This window comes from Bos indicus, chromosome 19 (assembly GCF_029378745.1).
Source record: "Bos indicus isolate NIAB-ARS_2022 breed Sahiwal x Tharparkar chromosome 19, NIAB-ARS_B.indTharparkar_mat_pri_1.0, whole genome shotgun sequence".
Lineage (NCBI taxonomy): Eukaryota > Metazoa > Chordata > Mammalia > Artiodactyla > Bovidae > Bos > Bos indicus.
The window spans coordinates 37331686-37352982 of NC_091778.1; the positions used below are offsets into that span (position 1 = coordinate 37331686).

The 21297-nt window shown below is 56.4% G+C and overlaps 1 protein-coding gene across 13 annotated transcripts in view; it reads right to left on the reverse strand.

The window, feature by feature from the left end:
• CACNA1G (calcium voltage-gated channel subunit alpha1 G) overlaps positions 1-21297 on the reverse strand; it is a 61987-nt gene that overhangs the window by 5647 nt on the left and 35043 nt on the right. For 4 of the 13 annotated variants that reach the window (XM_019982114.2, XM_019982117.2, XM_019982113.2 and 1 more), the window contains 19 exons: positions 21060-21144; positions 20784-20977; positions 19485-19916; positions 18664-18764; positions 18341-18464; positions 16541-16609; positions 16204-16388; positions 15318-15444; positions 13730-13855; positions 13090-13179; positions 12101-12293; positions 10278-10331; positions 5169-5320; positions 4299-4408; positions 3460-3593; positions 3104-3174; positions 2899-2977; positions 2686-2807; positions 1996-2349 (listed from right to left, as the gene is read on the reverse strand). In XM_019982114.2, coding sequence (XP_019837673.2) covers positions 1996-2349; positions 2686-2807; positions 2899-2977; positions 3104-3174; positions 3460-3593; positions 4299-4408; positions 5169-5320; positions 10278-10331; positions 12101-12293; positions 13090-13179; positions 13730-13855; positions 15318-15444; positions 16204-16388; positions 16541-16609; positions 18341-18464; positions 18664-18764; positions 19485-19916; positions 20784-20977; positions 21060-21144 — 2802 coding nt within the window. Of the gene's footprint in view, positions 1-1154; positions 1299-1995; positions 2350-2685; positions 2808-2898; positions 2978-3103; positions 3175-3459; positions 3594-4298; positions 4409-5168; positions 5321-10277; positions 10332-12079; positions 12294-13089; positions 13180-13729; positions 13856-15317; positions 15445-16203; positions 16389-16540; positions 16610-18340; positions 18465-18663; positions 18765-19484; positions 19917-20783; positions 20978-21059; positions 21145-21297 lie in introns of all 13 variants that reach the window. The other 9 variants (XM_070773277.1, XM_019982115.2, XM_019982116.2 and 6 more) reach the window with 5 other exon arrangements.

Genomic DNA, 21297 nt, shown 5'->3' on the forward strand with positions numbered 1-21297 from the left:
CTGCCTGGTCACCTTCTCAACATCTTCTTCTCCCCCAGCACCTTTCCCCATGACCTTCCTTCAGGATGAGAGGACTCAGGAATGGACTTGATCTCTCAGGGACCATTCTAGGTCACTGCCAGGTTCAGGACCCTATAGTCTATCTGAGCCTGAATCCAACAAGAGGTCAGGAACCCTAGAGCAAGGTCCCTTCCTATTTAAGGATCACCGTCCATTTCTTTGATCAGGCTAACAGGTGTCCCAGGTACTGGGAACCTGCCTGCCCACCCCATCATCCATCATGGCCCATGGAACACTAGGCTTTCTATCTACAGCTGAAACTTGTCTCCTTGCTTCCACTCTGGGTCTACCAGGGGCTTTCCTGCAGTCCCTGACTTAGGAGGAGGGTTTTGGGGTGCACCTCCAAGTGGAGGGGGTCAAAGGTGGTGAGACAGGTCCCAGGAGGAGAAGGAAGAGAACCCCAGGAAGCAGAAGACTGCACTGAGATGGGATTGGAGGAGAAAAGCATGTGCTGCTGTGGGAAGATGCAAGGCTTGGGGAAGAAGCCAAGTCCTATTTCAAACGAGGTCCTTGAACCCACTCCTGACCGGAGCCTTCCATCCCCTCTCAGGGCCAGGTCAGAAGCCACTGGCTGCAGATAGCATCCACCGTGCCCAGCGCTTTCCATAGCTTAAAAGGCCACCAAACAGAACTAGTGGGGAGGGCAGTGGATACAGGGAAGAAGCAGACTGTGGCCTAAGACATGTCCCTCAGTGGGTCCCCTAGCCACCTGCACTCATCCCCAAAGCACCTCTCTCCTGGATCTTGTTCGTCACTCTGACCATCTGCTAACCCACTGCCAACTCGTCTTCTGCTCCTCTTTTCTTCCGGGTTCTTTCTGACGATTACCCTCTCCAAACCCCTCCTCCATCTATTCTTCTCCCTCCGAAGCGTTATCTCAGCATCCCTACCTTCCAACTATGTGTTCCAGAGGTGGATCTCAGCCTGAAGAACCCCTGGCCACCTCCTGCCACGCCCAGTTCAACTGAGGTAAAGCTGTTTTTTCCCCAAACACCCAGTGGGCAGGAGACAGCCCCACCTCCCCAGAAGCATGGCACAGCATGGCACAGCCCAGCACAGTCAGGGGAAGGGGCACAGCACAGGGACACAGTAACCTGTGGGTCGGAGCCGCCTGGGCTGCGGGCAGGAGGGAAGGCAGAGGGCTGGCCCCCTGGGCCTGCCAGCTCGTCCATCAGCTTCAGCTCCCCATCCAGGGAGCCCTGGATCAGCAGGGATATGGTGTCAAACAGCTGTCTGTCCTGGGGAGGACCAGCCCATAAGGGGAGCCAAAGAGTCAGGGGAGTGAGGGTCAGAGGAGCAGTGATGGGAAGTGTCGTGGCAGGGATTGAGAAGAGACAGAGAAAAAGAGGAAGTCACATATACGTACACATATGCGCACACACACATAACAATAACAATAGAGAGAGAGAGAAAGGGGGCAGTGGGGAAGGTGGGCAAGAGAGAGGTGTGGGAGGAGGAAGGAGAGATAGGAGATGGAAAACAGGGGAGCCCAGAGGGAGAGAAGGGGAAAGAAAGAAAAGATCAGGAAGAAGGATTGAGAGATGGCATCAGGCAGGTTGAGGGTGGGGGAGGAAAGACGTCTGGCAAAATCAGGGCAAGGGTAAGAGAGAAACAGGTAGGAAACAGAAAATAACCTTGACCCTAAAAGCCAGGAAGGGAAGTCCCAGCCAAGCTGGAGGCACCGGGACAGATGAGCCAGCAAGTGTGCCAGTGGCTTGCTGGGGTGGCCCCACGCTGCAAGTGTGGGCAGCCATCTCTGGGGACAGCCAAGGGCCTGCTTACCTCTCCACATCGAGGCAGGAGGGTCAGGTGATTCAGGAGGAGCCCTAGGGTCTGCTTGCTGCCTGCTCCCTGTGCGCCACCCACCAACTGAGCACCCACACCACCCGTCTCTGTTCCACATTCCCTAGAGGCGGAGCGGGGGTCTCTGCTCACCATGGGGTGCTCCAGGGAGAAGCGGGAGGCTGCTCCAGTGTGGGGTGTGGCATGTGGGGCCCCAGGTTTGGGGCTGCCAGGGCTGTCGGGGCCCTCGACCCCAGGCCAGAGGAAGGGGCTGCCCAGTGGTGAGGGGGCTTGTGGGCTGAGCGTCTTCATCTCTAGCTCCAGTTCAGCCTCCAGCTCGGCCTCCTCCTTGGCCTCCTTGTTGCTCTCCTCCAGATGCTTCATCAGCACGGCAATGACCACGTTGACCAGCACAAACTGGGCTGTCAGCACGAAGGAAACGAAGTAGATGGGGGAGATGACCGTGTTGTAGCAGGTGGACTCCTGGTCACAGTCCCGGAGGGTGTCCTGGGGAGGCAGGTTAGAGGAGTGAGGTTGGGAGGGCAGTGGGCAGAGCTTTCACAGGAAGTCAGGTCTCCAGTGTCACAGAGCTTTGCAGGGGAACAAGGAAGGGCAGGAGGAGGGCGTGATGGTGTCCGAGGGGCAAAAGAGCATGAGCCACTGTCCTGGGAGGTGTGAGTTAGAGAATGTCTTGGGGAGAGGGAGTCCCGGAGTGTTCCAGCATGGAGGGTGGAAGGTTACATGCTTTTATTCACATCGAGTGCCACCTGAGCCAAGAAGTGGGGCTGTCTCCTTGAGGCCAGAGCCAGCCCTGGGAGGGGCCTCACTGTGGGGGGCTCTCACCTTCATGATGCCATTCCAGTTGTCACCTGTGGAGACTCGGAAGAGGGTCAAGAAGGCCATGCCAAAGTTCCGAAAGGTGGCATGCCGGCCCAGGCCCTCGCAGGGGTGCGTCTCATCACACTCTGAGGAGGAGGGAAGGGAGAGAGGCTTAGTTAGCCCAGGAGTCCCTGAGTCTCCAGCCCTGGCTCCTCTGCCCTCCCTACCCCAACTCACCCAGATCTCCAAAGAGCTCCACGCCCAGAGCTGCAAAGATGAAAAACAACAACATGAAGAGAAGTCCCAAGTTCCCCACCTGGAAGAGAGGAAAAGCAATGGAAAAGGTGCCGCTAGATCTCTGAGCCAGCTCCCCCCACCCCTTTGGAGAGCACCCTCTCCTTCCCGAGAGGACCTTTCCCACCCACTCCCACCTCCCAGCTACCTGGGGCAGGGCCTGCATCACTGTGTCCAGGAGTGCCCGCATGCCCACAGCCATCTTCAGTAGCTTTAGCACTGCAGAACAGAGCAATGTCATGAGCTAGCCCCTCTAGGTCCCAGGTCACACAGCTGGTGGAGCCAGGGCCAGGGCCGGGGCTGGGGCTGGTGGGAGAGCCAGCCCCAGCCAGCCAGGCTGCCATGGCTTCACCCCCACCCTTCCCCTTAGGCAGAGGCTAGAAGAAAGGCTCATGGAACCCACACCCTCCTCCTCCCTAGCCAGTCAGAGCTGACCTCTGCTGTCTCCCCTTGAGCAGGTCACTCCGGAAGAGTGGCCATGGTGGGCAGGCAGCTGGCACTGACCTCGGGCAATACGCAGCACCCTCATGATGCGGATGATGGTGGGGTTGATGGGCAGCGAGGCATTGACCTCAATCTCCTCCAGTGTGATGCCCATGATGGACAGCAGCACAATGGCCAGGTCCAGCTGGTTCCACCTGAAAGCCCAGGACACAGCTCCCTGAAGGGGGCACTGCAGAGGAGGGGGTAGTTGTGGCAACGTGAGTGGCACATTCTCAGCCACAGAAAGGAGAGTGGAGGTCAGCCTGTCCAGCCTGTCCATCCTGCAGAGAAGGTGTGGTTTAGCTACGGTCACACAGCCAGGTGGTACCACAGGTAGGGTTAGGACTTTAGTTCTAGCCCCTCTGCTTTTCATCTTCATTCATTTGCTGTTTTATCTAGTACTTTTATGGTATTTGCTCTGTGTCAAGTGCTATTTGATAGACTTTACAAATAGGAACTCAAAATCTTCACAACTCTGTGATGTAGATACAGTTATTATATCCCATTCTATGGCTGAAGAAACTGGGAGAGATTAAGTAACTTAAGTAACTTACCCAAAGTTACCAGCGTCTAAATGGTAGAGCCAGGATTCAGATCTGGTCCAGGCAGTCTGGCTCCAGTCTAGGCCACACTGATTTTTGCTGTTCCCAGGCCCTTTCTCAGCAGGCTCCCTTTCTCCCCTCCCATTTCCCGGGCCCTGGATATCCCCCCACCCACACTGCACCATCAGCCCTGCATAGGTCCTGGAGTGGAGTCTGAACCCCAAGAGTCAAGAAAGGTCTTCAGGCACTAGATCCTCTGGGGCATCTCCCTGGGAAACATGTGCCCACTCCTCCATCCCTCACCCCCACTCCCCTTACCTGTCCTGGAAGAACCGTCGAAAGCCAAAGGCCACCAGTTTGAAAACTGACTCCAAGACAAAGATGACAGTGAAGATATAGTTGCAGATCTTCAGAGCCTCATCCAGGATCTGGCAGGGATGGGGGCAAGATGCAAGATCTCTTAAGGCCCAGGGAAGATGCCCGTCCTGATCCTTCCATCATTCCTCCCAGATCTGGGAGACAGGGTGAGTCTAAGGGGAACTTTGCTCCCTTCTCACCATGATGGCTGATCATTGGCCACCACTCTAGGACAGAGGAGGTTTCTCATTCACAGGTATGATCCAAACTCTGTGTTGAAAGATCTCTCTCCTTGAGGGATGGTGAGGAGATCACATGAGAATGTGCTGGAAGGCACGGAATGCTAGAAATGAAAGGGGTCTTTGCGTTGTCAATTCAGTGTCCCTATTTACAGATGGGAGAACTAAGATGTGGAAGGCAGATGATGGAAGCTGATTTCAGAAGTAGCAAGAGCACAGGTGAGGTCTGGAGCTGGATACTGACTAGAATCTAAATTCCAAAAGAGTAGACACAGATCTGCCTTCTGTATCCTCACAGGTCAAGAACACTGAACATCTTTATTTATTTAAGGTAACAAATATCTGCTGGGTGAAGAATCCAGGTCCTTCACTTCCCAGTTAGTTGGTCAAGTCAACTAACCTCTCTGAGCCTCACTGTCCTCACCTGTAAAACCAAGACAAGACTGACCTTCACAAGTCCCTGCAAGTGGTGCCAGAGGATCCCCTGTAGGGGGCCAAGCACTGGCCCGAGGTGCCCTGACTCGGGCTGGGTTAGCTTCACCCACAGGCTCATGACGAGGTGGGGCCCAGAGGGCCGGTCACTCAGTCCTACCTGGGGCTGCTGGTAGTGCTCCATGGCCATAGTGACCACGTTCAGCCCAATGACACCCGTGATGAAGAGATCCAGGTAGTGGCTGGTACACAGGTGGTGGACGAGGAGCCGGAAGCGGGAGTAGTCTGAGTAGTAGGGTTTGCACTGGGCTTCTGGTGGGGCAGCAGGGAGAACAGAGCAGCCATTGGGCCCCGTCCACTGTGCCCCCTCCACCCACAGTCCCTGACAGCCACCAGCCTCTAATGCCAGAGCTGAAACATTCCAGCGTCATCAGCATCCTCGCGCTCCACGTACTGCTCTTTTTGGGCAGGAGCCCCTCTCTTGGTGTTTCCCCTTCAAGCATTTGTTCTACTGGCTGTGGTTGGGCACAGAAGGGGTCAGGACATGCGGAGCTCCCCACCCACAGTAGACACCGGGTGAGCCCCCTCCCCGAGGCAGCCTCCAAAATCCAGCAGCCCCTCGTAACACCCTCGACTTGGTGTTCTGCAGTAAGGTCTGATCAATAGACGAAAAACAACTGATCTTATTGGCTTCAGAGGAAGCTCCATCAATGGAGAGGTGAAGGCTCTTACTCCTTTACCGAGCTTAGACTCTTGAGGGGAGCAGAGGAGATTACAACAGAGCTGGGATTTGGAGATAAAACTGGAGATTGGAAATTGGACGTCTTCTTGGCTGACTGCACTGACCCGCTCAGAGGGCCTCCCACGGTGGGGGCAGGGCCTGGGACTCCTGAACCCTCATTCGGGAGAGGGCAGAGGGGAGGCCACAGGGCTCACCCAGTTTCTAATGAGGCAGTGCCCAGTCTGCTCCTGGGGACCAGGGCAGCTTCCCCTGCAGGCTGGGCTGGAAGCAGGAAGCACTGTCTGAGATCTGTCAGAGGCATCGTATTTCTCTTGTAATTAGTGAACCACTTAGTTATAAAAATTATCATACCAGGTTGACCTACTAAGCAGGCAGAACAAATCTGGGGGCAGGAGATTACAGGGGGCCCCTCCTCCAGGTGTGAGGAAAGGCCATACCAAGTTGGGGATACATGTCATCAGAGGCAGCCACAAAGAAAGAAGAGGCACCGCATGGGGGCCTTGGGGCAACCTCAGGTCCCAGACAGCTCTTCCCCCTCAGGAAGTCTACGGCGGAAGCCAGCCAGGGCTGTAGCCTCTGAGGACTGTGCCAGGGCGGCAGGAAGCTTTGGCTCAGACCAGTTTGGTTATAACTGTCCTTTCCCATGCAGGACTATTAAACAGAGAGGTAAACTGAGGCAAGGAGTGGCCTGGGTGGACCCCCACCAAAGGCCGAAGGAAGAAGAGTACCCGAGAGCTCCCATTCAGCCTCACCAGCTGCCGCGCTCCAGCATCAGCCTTGAGGTGTGGATAACCGAGAGGCAGAAAGTCCCAGTGTTCTGGTGCACTGTAGGGTGCTTTAGGCCATATTTTTGTTTCCAGAGATGGGCCAGCCAACCATGACTTTGCTCAGGCGGCCCTTTGGGCCCCCAGGGAGATGGGGGTGGAGAGGCCAGGGACAGGGGACAACATAAGGCCACAGGTCATCCACACAACGATGCGATCACGGCAGGTAGACCTGGTGAGCCAGCCTCTTCCTTCCTTCCTTCAGTACCCACAGAACAAGAGGGCGCTAGTCGCCCAGCGTTGCCTTAGCAGCTGGAACTCTTTCTCTGCATTAATCTCCATAAGTGCCGAGAGCACTCGATCCCATTATGCTAAAATATGAATGGAGAATTAACTAAAATGTTTGAATACAATTAGGTTAGAAAAAGCGGCTCCTTATTAGCCCTGTTATTAGCTGAGACAATGCAGAGGACAGGTTAGAGAGTCCCCCCTCCCCTGTCACCCCAGTCTGTCCATGTAGGCAGCCCCAGGCCAGATGGAGCTGCTGCTGCCTCCTCCTGGTCTTGCTCTAGGAGCCAAGGAGCAGGTGGAGGCCCAGAGGGAAGGTGGGGTAGGACGACTGAGGCAGGGCATCTGTTCACAGAGACCAGTCCCAGGCCCTTGAGGTGTGTACAGAACCCCTCTACCCTCAGCCCTGACCCCAGAGCAGCAGGTGCCAAGGCTGCCAGAAATCCCTCCATTAGAGCCCAGGTCCAAAGTGCACCAGGGCCAACCTGATAAGCATCTCCTTGGCCAATCCCTTTGTTTTACAGAGAGAGAGAGGAGGCCCATCAAAAAGTTAGTTATGTACACATTGTAAGGAGGCGACCAAGTCAGTACCTGAAGAGCCCCTCACCAGCTGCCAGGTGGGTTTGGACACAAAGCCTTGGGGCTTTGGCCCAGAGGGTGCCCTCGAAGTTTGCCCAAAGGCTCTCACTATTGCGCTCCGGATGATGTCACCTGTTTGTCCCTGGCCCTCGGTTCTGCAGGCAAGAACCCGGGCTCAGAGAAGAAACTGAGACCCCCTGGGCAGAGCCTTGGGTGGGCCTGCTGCTCTACCAGCTCCAGCTGTAGCCCAGGAGGGGATCTTGACCAGTGGTCACTGGCACTTCGGCTACCCTGGCCCTGTCTCCCTGCCTCCTACCTGTATGAGTTACCTTAGGCAGAGAAAATACCAGAGTCAGACAGTGAGGAGAAGAGCACCCCCCAGGACTGCCCAGCCCCCAGTCAGGGGCGGGAGTAGAGGAGAGGCGCAGGAGGGGGCGCAAGGCTGTGAGTGAGAGCCATAGGCACAGTGAGTTAGTAGGGGTCACTGGGAGCCCGAGGCACAGCCAGGGCAGAGGGTTTGCAAAGGGGAGTGGTGGAATAGGAGGAAGGCAGGGGTCACTCCTAGGGACACCGGCCCCCACGACAGAGGCCAACTTCAGCTGCTGTAGCCAGGCCTGATCAGTGGGTCCTGGTAAAAGGAGAGAGGGCAAGTTGGAGGCAGGTGCCACAGGAGGCCGAGGGGAGCCGACCTGGTGCTGGAGGCAGCCCCGTTTTCTCCCTCCACTTGGAAGCTGGGCTGGACCGAGGTGTCTCATCAGGTCTTTTTCCTGATAAGCAGACTCTTCCCTTCAGCCTTTCCCTGGGATCTGGCTGTTCTGCTCCTGCTGGGGGCAGCACAGGGTGGCAGAGGTGCTGGCAGGGAAGTATGGTGCACACGTTTGATTCCAGCAACTCCAGACTAGTGGGTGTGGCTTCATCCCCATCACACCATTGGGTACCCTGATGCACCAGCATTGCCACACCTTGTAAGCTGACTGGAGATGCAGACGCTCAGGTCCTACCCTGGACCACTGTGAGAGTTTCTAAGGTGGGGCTCGGTTATGTCCTCTGGGGGATTCTTTTTTTTTTTTTTTTCTTTCATACATGATATTATACATGTTATGGGGGATTCTTAGGCACAGGAAAGTTTGAAAAACTCTAGTATAGACCACGCAGAACAACAGGTTTAGGTAAGAGGGATAGGGGTGGTCTGAGCCCTTGTCTGGGGCCTCCGAGTCTTCATCACCAGCGGGAAAGGTGAGACACTATTGTAACCAGTGTATATACCTGCCTGTGCCCACAGGACCATGGCAGAATGTCCCCAGAAGGGAGTGCAGTATGAGAGTCAAGAGAGTGCTTATCATTAAGTGGGTGTGTCAGAAGATGGTCTCAGGGGCCATGGAAATCCGCATGGGTTGACTCTTGGGGGAGAAGCCTCTGAAGCCAGACCCATGGTGTTCTGGTGCGAGTGTGTTTGTGTGGACACATCAGCGTGCAGACCAGGTGAACCCATAAGGGAGGAGCTGAAGGCCACGTCCCCTCACCCTCCTCTCATTCCTTAACATTAGGAACTCACAGTACAGCCCAATTCAGAGATGTGGGCCCAGGCAACCCAGATAAAACTCGGCTGGAGCCTCCTGAGCCCCCGGGTGGTCTCTCAATGCCAAACATCATCATCCCACCCAGGGCCCCAGGCATGACCTCTCAAATGGCAGCTCAGGGGTTCCCCTTTGATCAGGCAGCCCAGCACCCACAGGGTAGTGTCTGCAGGAGCCTGGCTTCTGAGGGAATTTGGAAAAGTAGAGAAAGGTACAGCCCATGGTTCCCAGTCTGGAGTCCCAAGCCCTCAACAGCCTGAGGAGGCAGTCACATGGGGGTCCTGAGGTTCTTTTCAATATTTTAAAAAGCTTACATGCAATCATACACACGCCTGTGCTAAGACCCCACGGACTAATTTAACGGCAAAATGGTCTTTACCATCGTTCAACGTGAAAGCTTCTGCAGCTCATAAGTCCTGATTAGCAATTAGATGTGTCTTTGATTAGGAAAACCAGTGAAACAAAGTCATTACTGACATGCTCTCAACTTCAGAGAAGATCTTTTACATTGTGGGGTCTGTTGTAGAAGATGACAAGGGGGGCCCTTAGGGACAATCAGGTTGGGAACCGTGGGGTGGAGACATCGGAGGCTGTAATGAGGCCCCACAACACTTCACAGATTCTCAGAACCTCTGAACCACTGTCTGGAGGCCGTGTTGGGAGAGCAGGGGCCAGAGGACTGGTGGGGGGTGGTGGGGGAGGGTGCAGGCAAAACCAGGAGGGCCCTCCCAGAGACACAGCTCTCAAAGAAAATGACCCAACTCACTCCCAAATCTTTGGCTTTTGGGGGAGAAGCTTGTGGCTAACTCAGATCTTCCAGTCCCAATTCCTGCTGTTTGTAGCAATGATGTGGCCCCTGTGATTACTTAACTATTAATGAGTCTGTTCAATTATTCATTGTTACATTTTTGAAACAAATCCTTTCCCTCTCTGCTCCTCTCATCCTGCTTGCTTGGATCAAAGTCTTCCGTTCAGACAAAGGGAGGCGGGAGAGATTTGCAGCTCTAATAATCGAACTGTGTGACCCAGGAGGAGGAACAGGAATGGGAAGAGGTGGCAGAGGGCCGGGAGCAGGGCCTCAAAAGCTGGCCAGATAAGGAGGGTCCACCAAGAGAAGTTGGCTGGAGGGGAGTGATAAGGCCCTCACCTCCTGTCCGGCTAGCACAGGCCTACGGGACACCACAGAACCCAGAACCCCTCACCCTGAGAAGACAGAATCAGTGAGCCATGGAGAGGGAGCAAAGAGGATGCCCGCACACATGATGTGGGCCTGACCGCCCGGGGCCATACCCTGGAACCCACAACCCCAGACGCAGTACCTGGCGCCGCGCTGGCTGAGCTGCCGGAAGCAATTACATCGTCCAGCATTAGATCTAAAAGAATGAAACACGACATCGGTCACTGGCCGGACCAGGTGGGCTGGGCAGGGCCCCCTCGGCAGCTTGCTTCCCCTGGGCTGTGACCCTCACTCTGCCTATGAATAGGGCATGCTGAGCAAGGGTGTCGGGTCCTAAGTACCAGCCCCAAGCTCGGACACAGGGCACTTGAAGAAGCTGAGCAATTTGGCCAGCTCATTAGGGTCACAGGGGCAGGGAGTCGGAGGCACGAGGAGAGGAGGAAGCCTGTCCTCGGAACAGATGTCCACTCCCCGTGCTGTGGCCTCAGCTGCACCCGAGAAGGCTGCAGACCCCAGAAAGGGAGCCAGCTGGTCAGGCAGGGCCACAGGTACCTCCTGCCAAAAGAGTTCCATCTGCAGATGTCCTGCCGAGAAGACAGACTGCAAGGAGGGGCAGACGGAGCAGGGGTGGGAGCATGGCTGCTGGGGGCAGTGCACCTGCTCAGCCTCAGTCGTCCACCAGGAACAAAGTTGGGACCCCTATCCCAGAGCTGCTGCCTAGAGGTCAGAGTCCTCACCCTGAAGCAGCCCCTCTCACAGGGCGCATCAGCTCTGTCCCGCCCGCTTCCATTTCACAGCCCCCAACAGCCCTCCCCTGGCTCCAGATGCCCTAGAGCCAGGGGCTGGGGCACCACAGCCCTCCGCCTGCTTGATAGTGCTCACATTGTAACAAACCAAAGGGAAAACGCAGAGCACCACATACATCTTATCAGCGTAAGGAAGACGGCTTGTGAAAGGGTGGAGAGAAGAGGGAAAACCCGCAGACGAAACAGAGACAGACACACAAAAGCTTAGAAAAACCCACACATAAAGACACTTGGAGAGACGTGGGCGACTGAAAGAGAGTTACGCTGATTGATTGCTGAGCACCAGACAGACAGGCAGGAGCCCTGAGATTGGGAGGCGACTCGAGTGCAGACACACCTGGAGACACACGGGGACACAACAGGACCCGCACTCACGCCTTGTGTCCGGGAATCTGCAGTCTTTCGCTTAGTCTTGGCCACCCATAGTAGGAGTGTGAGGAGGCCTGGGGTAGGGGCCTCACCCGGTCAATGGCAAGAGGTGTTGGAGGTCGTAGATGAAGGGCTAAAGGGTCTAAGGCCAGAGTGTCATGAGTTTAGAGTTCCTGTGACCTCAGACCCTCCCTGAGCTGGGTGGGTATTTTTGAACAGCTTAGCGAAAAAAAAAAAAAAAAAATGACAGTCAGGAAGCCAGGGAGTTTTGCTGGAAACAGGGAGAAAGGAGCGGTCTGAGGTTTGCACGCCATGGCCCATCTGCATGATCTGCCAAGGCCTTGCCCATCAGCTACAGACACTGGGCAGCCACAGGTTGAAGATGTTTGCTCACCAACCGTGGGGTGGGTAAGGTGCCAAGTGCCAAGGTCAGGGTCCCTGGATACAGGCACAGGGCAATGAAGCGGGGTTTTCACCCCATGAGGCTCCTCTCGGAGTCAGGCTGGGAGGGACTGTGCATCAGCTCCCGTTGGCATCATCTGGGGAGCATGATGCTGAGACCGGGAGGCCCGCAGAGGGGAGCTCCCCTACCCCACAGGGCTGAACTGGTCTGCTTCATGCAGGCTCTAAAGGCTGGCATGCTCTCGCGGGGAAGGAGGTGGGGAGGGGGTGGGAGCATCTTCTCCCTGCCCCAGCCCCAGCCCCTGGCCCCGACAGTCGCAAGGCCAAGGCCAAGTATGGCTCAGAGAGATGTGGAAAGACTACCGACCAGCCATCTGCTTCTCCTTACTCCTTCTCTTTTTCTCCAGTCTCCGTAGACGCTTCTCCTCCCGCCGCCGGGCCTCCTCTTCCTCCTGGTGCTGCCGACACTTGTGGAAGTTCTCCACCACCACACCAACGAACATGTTCAGGACAAAGAAGGCCACGATGAGCAGGAACGAGATGAAGTACAGCAGCATCCAGGGGTTGTGGTTCATGATGGGCTGGTGGGGAGCAGGAAGGACAAGTGAAGATATTAGCCTGAGGGTAACTGTCACAGGTGCTGCCCCCCAGCCTGGGTTGCTTAAGACAGGGCCTGCATACTCAGTTATACACAGATCCATCAGGGGATGTCAATGAATGGTATGCATTTGGTGTTAGCCGGTAGAGAGGTTTGGGGACTGTGGCCAAGTAGACAGTGGATATTTTATCCAAAAGGTGGGGAGTTGCTTCTTTGTTTCAGTCGACTCCTGCCCTTAGGGAATGCAAGTCCAGTGTTTCCAGATCTTTGGACTTGAGCAGACCCAAATCTGGATTTTTCATGTGAAACTTGTCAATTTTTAATTGTTTAATGGTAGTGTTAGTCACTCAGCCATGTCTGACTGTTTTGACTCCATGGACTGTAGCCCGCCAGGTTCCTTTGTCCATGGAATTCTCCAGGCAAGAATATTGGAGTAGGTTGCCATGCCATTCTCCAGGGGATCTTCCCAACCTAGGGAATGAACCTGGGTCTCCCGCCTGGCAGGCAGATCCTTCACCATATAAGCTACCAGGGAAGCTGTTTAATTGTTTATCACTAATTTAAAAATTTAAATGTGTTGCAAGCCAATAAAGCAAGCCCACATTTGTCCTCAGGCCACCAGTTACAGCCTCTGATATTAAGACGTAATGCCTCTTGGATGGCATTTTGCCAACCTGCTTTGCTGTCTTTCTAACCGCTGCCTGCACGCATCACACCTGGAGCTGACCCATCGTGAGTGACCTGAGTTCAAAGATGGAAACTGCCCACCTCAGCCCTACCTGCTGGTCCACGCCGACAGCATCCAGCCCATCATACATGATATCCACCCAGCCATCCTTAGAGGCCAGCACGAACAGGGACATTAGGGCCTGGGGGGAAGGGGAGGAAAGGACCATTTGAAACCTAGGGTGTATAGCCAAGACACCCACCAGTGACCCCCAAAGCACCTCCTGGTGATAGCTTGGGGGACCCTAGGCCTTCAGAGGTTAGCCTGGAGTCACACTCCAGGCTCCATGAGAGTTCTCTGTCCCAAGGCTCCATGGCTGCTATGAAGCCGGAAGAGCCATGGGAGAAACCTCAGCCAGGTAGAGCAACGGGCCCCAGAGTTCTGGAAATCCAGAAACCAAACCAGAGTGGGGCAGGGAAATAAACCAGCAAAACTGAGCGAGCTATTTCATTTTCTACGTTTCTGTTTCTATGAATGTGGAATGAGAAAAAGAATCACCTTGACAATACACCTGCATCTTGTACCATGCTAAAGAAATACATCATCTCACTGCACGGAGAGCCCGCTAGGACCCATTCACTCATGATGAAGCAGGTGAGCCAACTGCCCAGCATGCATCATTAAGCATGGACTTGCATCCTCCCCAGACTCCTGCCACCTCTCCCACCTCCACCTTAGAGCCTGGGACTCACCTGGCCGAGGTTGTCAAAGTTGTATTTGTGCCGGACCCACCGGTAACTGGCCTCAGCACAGTCAGACTTGTTCGTGATGTTCCTGGTGTCCTCGCCCTGGCACACAAAGAACTTCCCTTTGAAGAGCTAAACACACACATAACCAGAGACACAGAAAGAAGTGAGCTGTGAGCACAGGAAGCCCAGACCAGCCCTGGGGCCTAAGAGCTCCAGGTACACCCTAGGTGAGGGCCAGGTGCTCGGTCAAGTCAGAGACATACAGACAGTGAACTCCCCTGCAGGCATCCCTTCCTCCAGCTCCTCGGAGCAGAGTCCCTGGAGAGGAAGGGAAGGTCCTAGGGGAGGGGACTGGGAAAGGGTGAAAGGAGGGGACAGTCATTCATTTCCTGCGAAGGGGGAGGCCAGTGATTCTCCAAGTGGGGTCCCTGGACAGCAGCATCAGCATCATCCAGGAACGTGCTGGAAATACATTCTCAGGACCACCCCAGACCCACTGAATCAGACACACTGCAGGAGGGCCGAGAGATCTGGTTTAATGGTGGGGGCAGGCAAGGTATATGGATTCCACTCACGAGATGAGGAAAACTGAGGCTCGGAGATGCAAATCCACTCACTAAGTTTATACAACCAGAAGGTGGCGAAAAGGGGGCTCAAACTCAGGTCCTTCTGACTGGAAAGCTCACCCTCACCCTAGAACGGACCAGGCTATGACTGTGGGGAAGGGACTGAGGGACAGGAGGACCAGGGAGCCTAAGTAGGCCCGAAGTAAGAAGTGGAAGGGGCACCGCCTGTGCAGAGAGGCACCACACAGTCTTAGCAAATGTATTCTGGCCTGGTCTCTGGAGCCAGAGAATTTGAGGAAACCCAAGAAGACCTCCCCTGCCCAAGGCAGAATGGAGACCCCAGGAAGCCAAAGGAGGGAACAGGGAGGGGGACAGCCAACCAGAAGCTCCCTCTGGCCCAACAGCCAGCCGTCTATGCTATAGCTGAAATGTCTGGAGCCTGGAGCGAGGAGGGGTAATCTGGAGGAGAGAGATGAACGGGCTCCCCTGGCTCCCGGAGGTGCCTGCTAAATCCTGTAGGCAGCTCCCTTTCTTTTTCCTCCAAAGCCAAGTTCCCTCCCTGGGCCAGAGGCCAAGTTTCCCCAGCAGCCCCCACTTACTGCGTCGTCTGGGGTCTGCACCCGCCTGCCTGCCAGCTCACTGCTAACCTGGCCCAGCTGTCTGGGCCCTGGATCCCCAGGCCTGGCCTGCAGCCTACTGGCTCCAGTAGGGAAGGAAGGGAGGGGACCCCTGAGCAGACTGCAGGCCAAGGTCAGTGTCTGCACTCAGAGCAGTGCATGAGAGGGCAGAACGGCAGCCTATGCGGCACTGGTCAGAAGCCCCTCGAGGCCCTCTCCCCTTGCGGGCCTCTGCCAGGCTCCCAGTTTTCTGCAAAATGCCCAGGAGGCGAAGGAGCCTGAGGGCCTTTGGCTTCAAGGCTTTTCTAGGGTAAAGGTGGCAGCAGCTCCTGGAGCCACAGCATCCAGGCCAAGAGGAAGGCCACTCCTCAGGTTTCTGCTGATAGCTGGCCCTGGACCCCCACAAACCTGCACCCCTAGGATGCCAAATATGATGAAGAAGGCACAACAGATGACCACAATGTTGCCAATGGGCTTCAGCGAGGACATCAGCGTTTCCACCACCAGCTTCAGCCCCTGTGCCCGGCTGATTACCCTGGGGAGAAAGGGAGGCGGGTAAGAGGGGTTCCCGGCTCAGACATTCCCTTGCCCTGCTTGCCACCCCCTCCCATCTTGGCTCACTGGTCCCCATCCTGGGCTCTAGTGGAGGGAAGAGGTTGGCTTTCTGGGCTCACTGTGCAGAGACCCCCACCCACCCCCACACCTAGACCTCTAGGATGGGGTTTGGGTGGTGACTCAACCCAGGGATGCAGAATTGTGTGGAGCATGTAGAAGGCAGGCAGGGAGACGGATTATCACAGTCAGGAAAACCTCACTGGTCAGTCAACATCTGCCTCATCCATGTCCCCACCCATGGAAATTTCTGACTCTCAGTTGGGGTTCAGGGTGACTGTCTGATTGGGGAGGGTCTCCTAACAGTGCAGATCCATTGCTAGAAGTGTTTCCTGGTGGGTAGTCCCTGGGATGGGGGAGAAAGCGGGGAAGCAGGAAATAGTCTGTCACTTCACAGGGAGACTCAAGTTTTGCCCCTGAGGGTTCCACACAGGGAGAGCTGCAGCTGAAGGGCATGAGGGTCCTGTACGGCCCTCATGCCATATGGGCCCTTGTACGGCGTGCCTGTTGGAGGGTGTCATGTGAGGGGGTCCCTGAGGGAGGTGCCTGTGGAGGGAGAACACCGGGGCCATGGCTAAACCAAGTGAGAAGTGATGCCGGGGGCGGGAGGCAGGGGTCGCAGTGGAGTCACAGGCCGGAGGCAGGGGCAGATGGGGCGCTGGCCGTCAGGGTGTGCCTGCACCTGAGCGGGCGCAGGGTCCGCAGCAGCCGCAGTACCCTCAGCATGCCCAGGATCTTGGTGCCGCTGTCGGAGACCATGGACACCAGGATGTCGATGATGGAGATGAGCACCAGCAGCCCGTCCAGCACGTTCCAGCTGCTACGCAGGTAGGCCTGCTCCCCAAAACACCAGCCCAGCGCCACCACCTGGGGATGCCCCTGCGTCACCAACACTGCCTCCTCCCTGCAGCCAGTCCTCAGCCCTGCCCGCTCTGTGGCCCAGCCTCTCCCCTGCCCTCCCCCCCACAGCCGGGAACCAGATGGCTCCCATCCAATGCTGACCGTCCCCTCCCCATCACCTTCACTGTCATCTCAGCCAGAAAGACTGCGGTGAAGATGTAATTGGAGAGGGTCAGGAAAATTCGTTCCTGTAAAAGAGAGCAGGCAGGTATTGCCACCGGGACCCACCAGGTCTGCTCTGCGCGCAGAAACCAGGAACTGCCTTCAGTGTTTAACTAGGAACAACCACCCACTCTCCTCAACATGCAATCTCCTCCCTGCTCTCCCATGGTCCCTCAAACACACACACACACACACACACACACACACACACACGGAGCCAGCGTCAAGCCCCTTGACTCGCTCAGAGCTCTGAGCACAATCCCACTCCTGCCCCCTACCTCCTGGAGTTGCCTTGAGGGAAAGTGATTCCCACCACAGAGCTGTCATCTGAGCCCCAGAGCTCAGGCCCTATTCACTGATTCCTTTCTTAAAACTGGAGCAGCATTTAGCTTGATCTCTCGATGCTCCATCCTACTCGTCCCTGCTCCACGTACTTGCTCTCCTGCTGTGTGCCCCAGAAATCGAGCCGCAGGGCAAGATGGGGGCCTGAGTACAGGCTGTGCATCCCCAGGCACCATATTTATGCCAAGCATAGCGTGAGGCCGGGCAGGAAAGAAGGCGGCCCAATCCCCTGATATCTGTGAGCTGATTCCATCATTGTATGGCCAAGAGAGGGGTGTAGAGAGCTGGAGAGGCAGCGGGTAAAGTGTGTCAGAGGGAGTGAGAAACAGGGAAACGGGGGAGAGGGAGAAGCACGTGATAGAGCTGGAGATGGAGGGGCTGAGAGGGACGGTGGGGGAGAGACCTGGCCACGGCGAGCTCTGAGGCAGGAGGCAGACCGGTGTGGCTGGCCACCCTTACTGCATGCATACAGGCTCTCACCTGTTCCCAGGCTGGCCCCTCCACTGCCCATTTCCCTCCGCCACCACCACCCCTTCCCACCGACCTGGCTGGAGCCCACCCTAATGGGAAACAGAAGCTCTATAACATTGAAATCTGAACAATGGTGTGGGAGGCAGCAACGAGAACAGGGTCTGCCTCCAAGTTGGTGGTGCAAGATGTCATGGGCGGGAAACAGAGCCCCCCACCTTTCTAGGCCTCAGATCATTGCTGGAGGGGACAGGCTGTGATGCCAGCCTGGGGAGAGAGCTCCCAGGACTGGCCGGGCCCATCCCAAAGAAGCCAGGCCTGAGGGAGTGCGTCCACACACTCTGACCCATGGCCTTTCCTCTCCTGAGGAGGATGGCAGGTTCAAAGCCAAGCATAAGTGACCAATGCTCCCCCGAAGGCCCCTAAAATGCTACTTGTTTGTAACCTGGCAAGACCCAGAGGAGCAAAGAACAGCTTCCCTCCCCTCTGGGGCATCACCCATGGGGCGAGCTGGGCAGGGTGCCTCCCCATCAGTGCACAGGTCCCGGTGAGAAGGAGACCCTTGACCACTCAGACCAGCTAGGGCCAGGCTCACTGTTGGCATCCCTGCAATACTCACTGACTCACATACAGGCCTCACAAGCCCTGGCGCACAGGAAGGCACCACTGCAAACTGCCAGGGGCAGCAAAGCTTCCTTTTGCCCAGGCTAGGAGCAAGCCCGGCAGCCGGCTGCTTTTTCACAGAAGGGAAACAGGTGAGGATATAGGAGGCATCCCGGGGTGCCAGTTGCAAGGGTCAGAATCGGGGAGATTCCTGGCTCCTTGCTTCCGCGTCTCTCTGGGCCTCCCTGCCTGCCTGGCTCGCTGCATGGGTACAAATCCTCTAACCCGGGAGGGCAGGGCACCAAGCAGGCACTCAGCAACTGCCGCCAGCCCCAGTGACTCACAGCGCTGTGGGGGTCGATCTTGGGGCGCTCCATGGCGATGGTGATACAGTTCAGGAAGATGATGACGAGGACCACGTGGTCAAACATCTTGTGGGTGATGATTCGGTGACACAGGAGGCGGAACCTGCTCCAAGACAGAGGCAAAGGCTGAGTTGGGGTAAGGCGGGATGGCGGTGAGCAGCACTGCCCACCCCTACCCATCCTGGGCCCTCCCGGCCCGAGGCCCTGCTCTCACCCACCCCCATGTCAAGGGACACTTCTAGCATCCCTGGGATGGAGTCACAGGAGAATTACCCATGAGAAGGAGAGGTTGGGGTGCTGACCTTGACTGAGGAGGGAAGATGTAGGCAGACCAAGAGTCTCGCTCCAGGCAGCAGACAGGGAGCCGGGTTCGGATCCACGCCCTCAGCCGTTCTGCTTTGCTCTGTAGAAGGATGGCCGGGGAGTGAGCGGGGCCAGGTCTCCCAGGTCCTGAGCCCTCACTCCTCAGTAGCTCCGTGGCCCTCACTCCTAGCCTACTCTCTCCACTCCAGCCCGGCCCCCTGCCTGCCTTCCCTCCTTCCCTCCCCACTGGGCTTGGAATGATCAAACACCGTCCCCATCACAGCTGTTCAAAGACACACCTGGGATGAGGAGACACCCGCCCCTTCTCATGTGCTAACCCTGAGGTCCCAGGTCCCTGAGCCCCGTCCCCAGGGCTAAAGATGGTGGTGAGACGGCTGGGGAAAGGTGAATGGGTAAAAGTAGAGTGAAATCAAGGCTTGTGATGAGGTCGATACAACAGAGGGGGACAGAGGAGGGCATCAGTTTGGAGAGATGAGTGATGGGTCTTTCTGAGTCACGGGGGAGGGCCATGAAAGATTCATACACATCTGCCTGAAGTCATTCTTATCCAACAAGGATGCAGAGCTGCAGCCCCAGGCATGATGAGGCTCTGGGGCTTGGTGGGGGTGGGCGGAGGGACAAAGGGACTGTTTGGACCTTGGCTTCAGGGCTGATACCCCTTGAGATCCCTTGAGCATGATGGTAACTGCCTGAATTCCAAACAACTGGGAGGCAGCTGTCCAGTCCTGCACCAGGTCAGGCACAGCTCCCCTCACTCAAAGTCAGGGGTGAGAGGTCACTGTGCCCACAGGGGCCTCACCAAGTTGCCCTCGTCATCACCATCGTCTCCATCCAACGGGGGGTCATCGGGCCGCACAGCCTGACTCAGGCGTCCCACGGCCGAATTGCCGTTGCAGTCCTGGTGCTCAGAGGCTGAGCTGCGGCCGCTGGCTGTGCGGTACAGCCCGGGAACCTGCAGTGTGTCCGGTAGGTCAAAGGAGCTCTTAGCTTCCCTCTCCAGGGAGCCCCTGTGGTGGCGGTCACTGCCCGCTGGGCTAGTGCGCTCCTCTTCCGAGCTCTCCTCCTCATCCTGGCTCTCCCGGCCCTCACCCGACAACAAGGACCTCCGCTCCCCACTTGGGCTCCTTCGCTTCAGGCTGGGGGCACGGCCCAGGCTGTTCCTGCTGGAGCGCCTGCTCGTCCAGCTGCTTGCTGCACTCCAGGGGCTGTGGGGGGAACTGCGGACACTTGGCTGAGGAGTGAACAGGGGAGAGATTGGTCTGAGCCACAGCTTCATGGCCCCGCACCCCCTCACATTCACCCTGGCTCCCGTGAGTCTCCTGGCATCACATCGCTATAGGAGTGTGAGCAGGGGCCCTAGACCTGGATGCCGGGATTCACACCAGCTGTGTGACCTTAGGCAAGTCACTAAACCTCTCTGTGCCTCAGTTGCTCACCTGTAAAAGAGATATGACCTTAGCACCTATTCCTCGTTTGGTTGAGTGGCAGTATAAAATCACAGTGACAGCATGGGCCCTGACACCAACCGCCTGGACTAAAATGCTGGCTCCGTCACCTGCTCAGCATGGAGCTTCCCATAGCTCACCCTGGTAATCTGAGACTCAGGTCCCCATCTGTAAAATGGGGATAATATTGGTACCCACCAGAGAGTTGCTGTGAGGATTACATGCCTTTATTAATAGGACACTTATAAGCAATGTCTACAACGTGTCTGGCACAGAATCAGTATCCGGATGGGGTTTGCGGTGATTAAGATGCGGTCTTAAGGAGGTATGCTATGCTACGCTATGCTAAGTTGCTTCAATCGTGTCCGGCTATTTGTGACCCTATGGACTCAAAGAGGTAAGGACCTCCCATTTTACAGAGCAGTCTCAGAGATTGAGTCTTATCCCCAAGGACACTTGGGGAACAGAAGAAGTAGAACTAGAACACTGCTCTTTGGTCCTCAAGGTCAGGGCTCTGGTGTCTGCCTAGATGACCAGCCCTACTAACACCCCGGGCCTTGTCTAGCCCGTGGTTCAGAGGCTGTCCCCTTGGGCCCGCCAGTTGCACCTCTTTTCCCTCCTGACCCCTGTACAACTCCCACTGCACCCCCTACCGGTGACTTCATCTCGTGAGGTGCTCCTGGCTCAGCCGACCCACTGCTGCTGGTGCGGCGGGAGGGGGGGCCCAGAACCTCGGCCAGGCCGCTGCTGGAGCTTTTGGGCAATGACATGGGAGTGGCAGCCGTGTGGATGATGAGCGGTGGTAACAAGCTCCTCCGCAGCTCCGGGTGCTCTCCCAGAGACACCACTGCAGGGGAGAGAGGGCGAGACCCTGAGTCCACTCAAGGGTGGCCAAGAACCAGGGCCTGTACCTACAGAGAGATACTCACAGGCCAAGCGCTTCTTCCTGTCCCCATCACCATCCAGGCTGGGCGAGAAGAAATCAGGTTCCGACTCTGACTTGGTGGCATCTCCCTGGGGTGGGAGAACAGCGGGCTATTAGGAACCTGACCTGGCAGGGGTTAGTGGGATGGACCAAAGTCTCCCTGTCTTCACACACACACCACATAGAGGCCACAAGGAACCAGCCACCACGGCACGAGGCATGCACTGGCTCAGACCAAACCA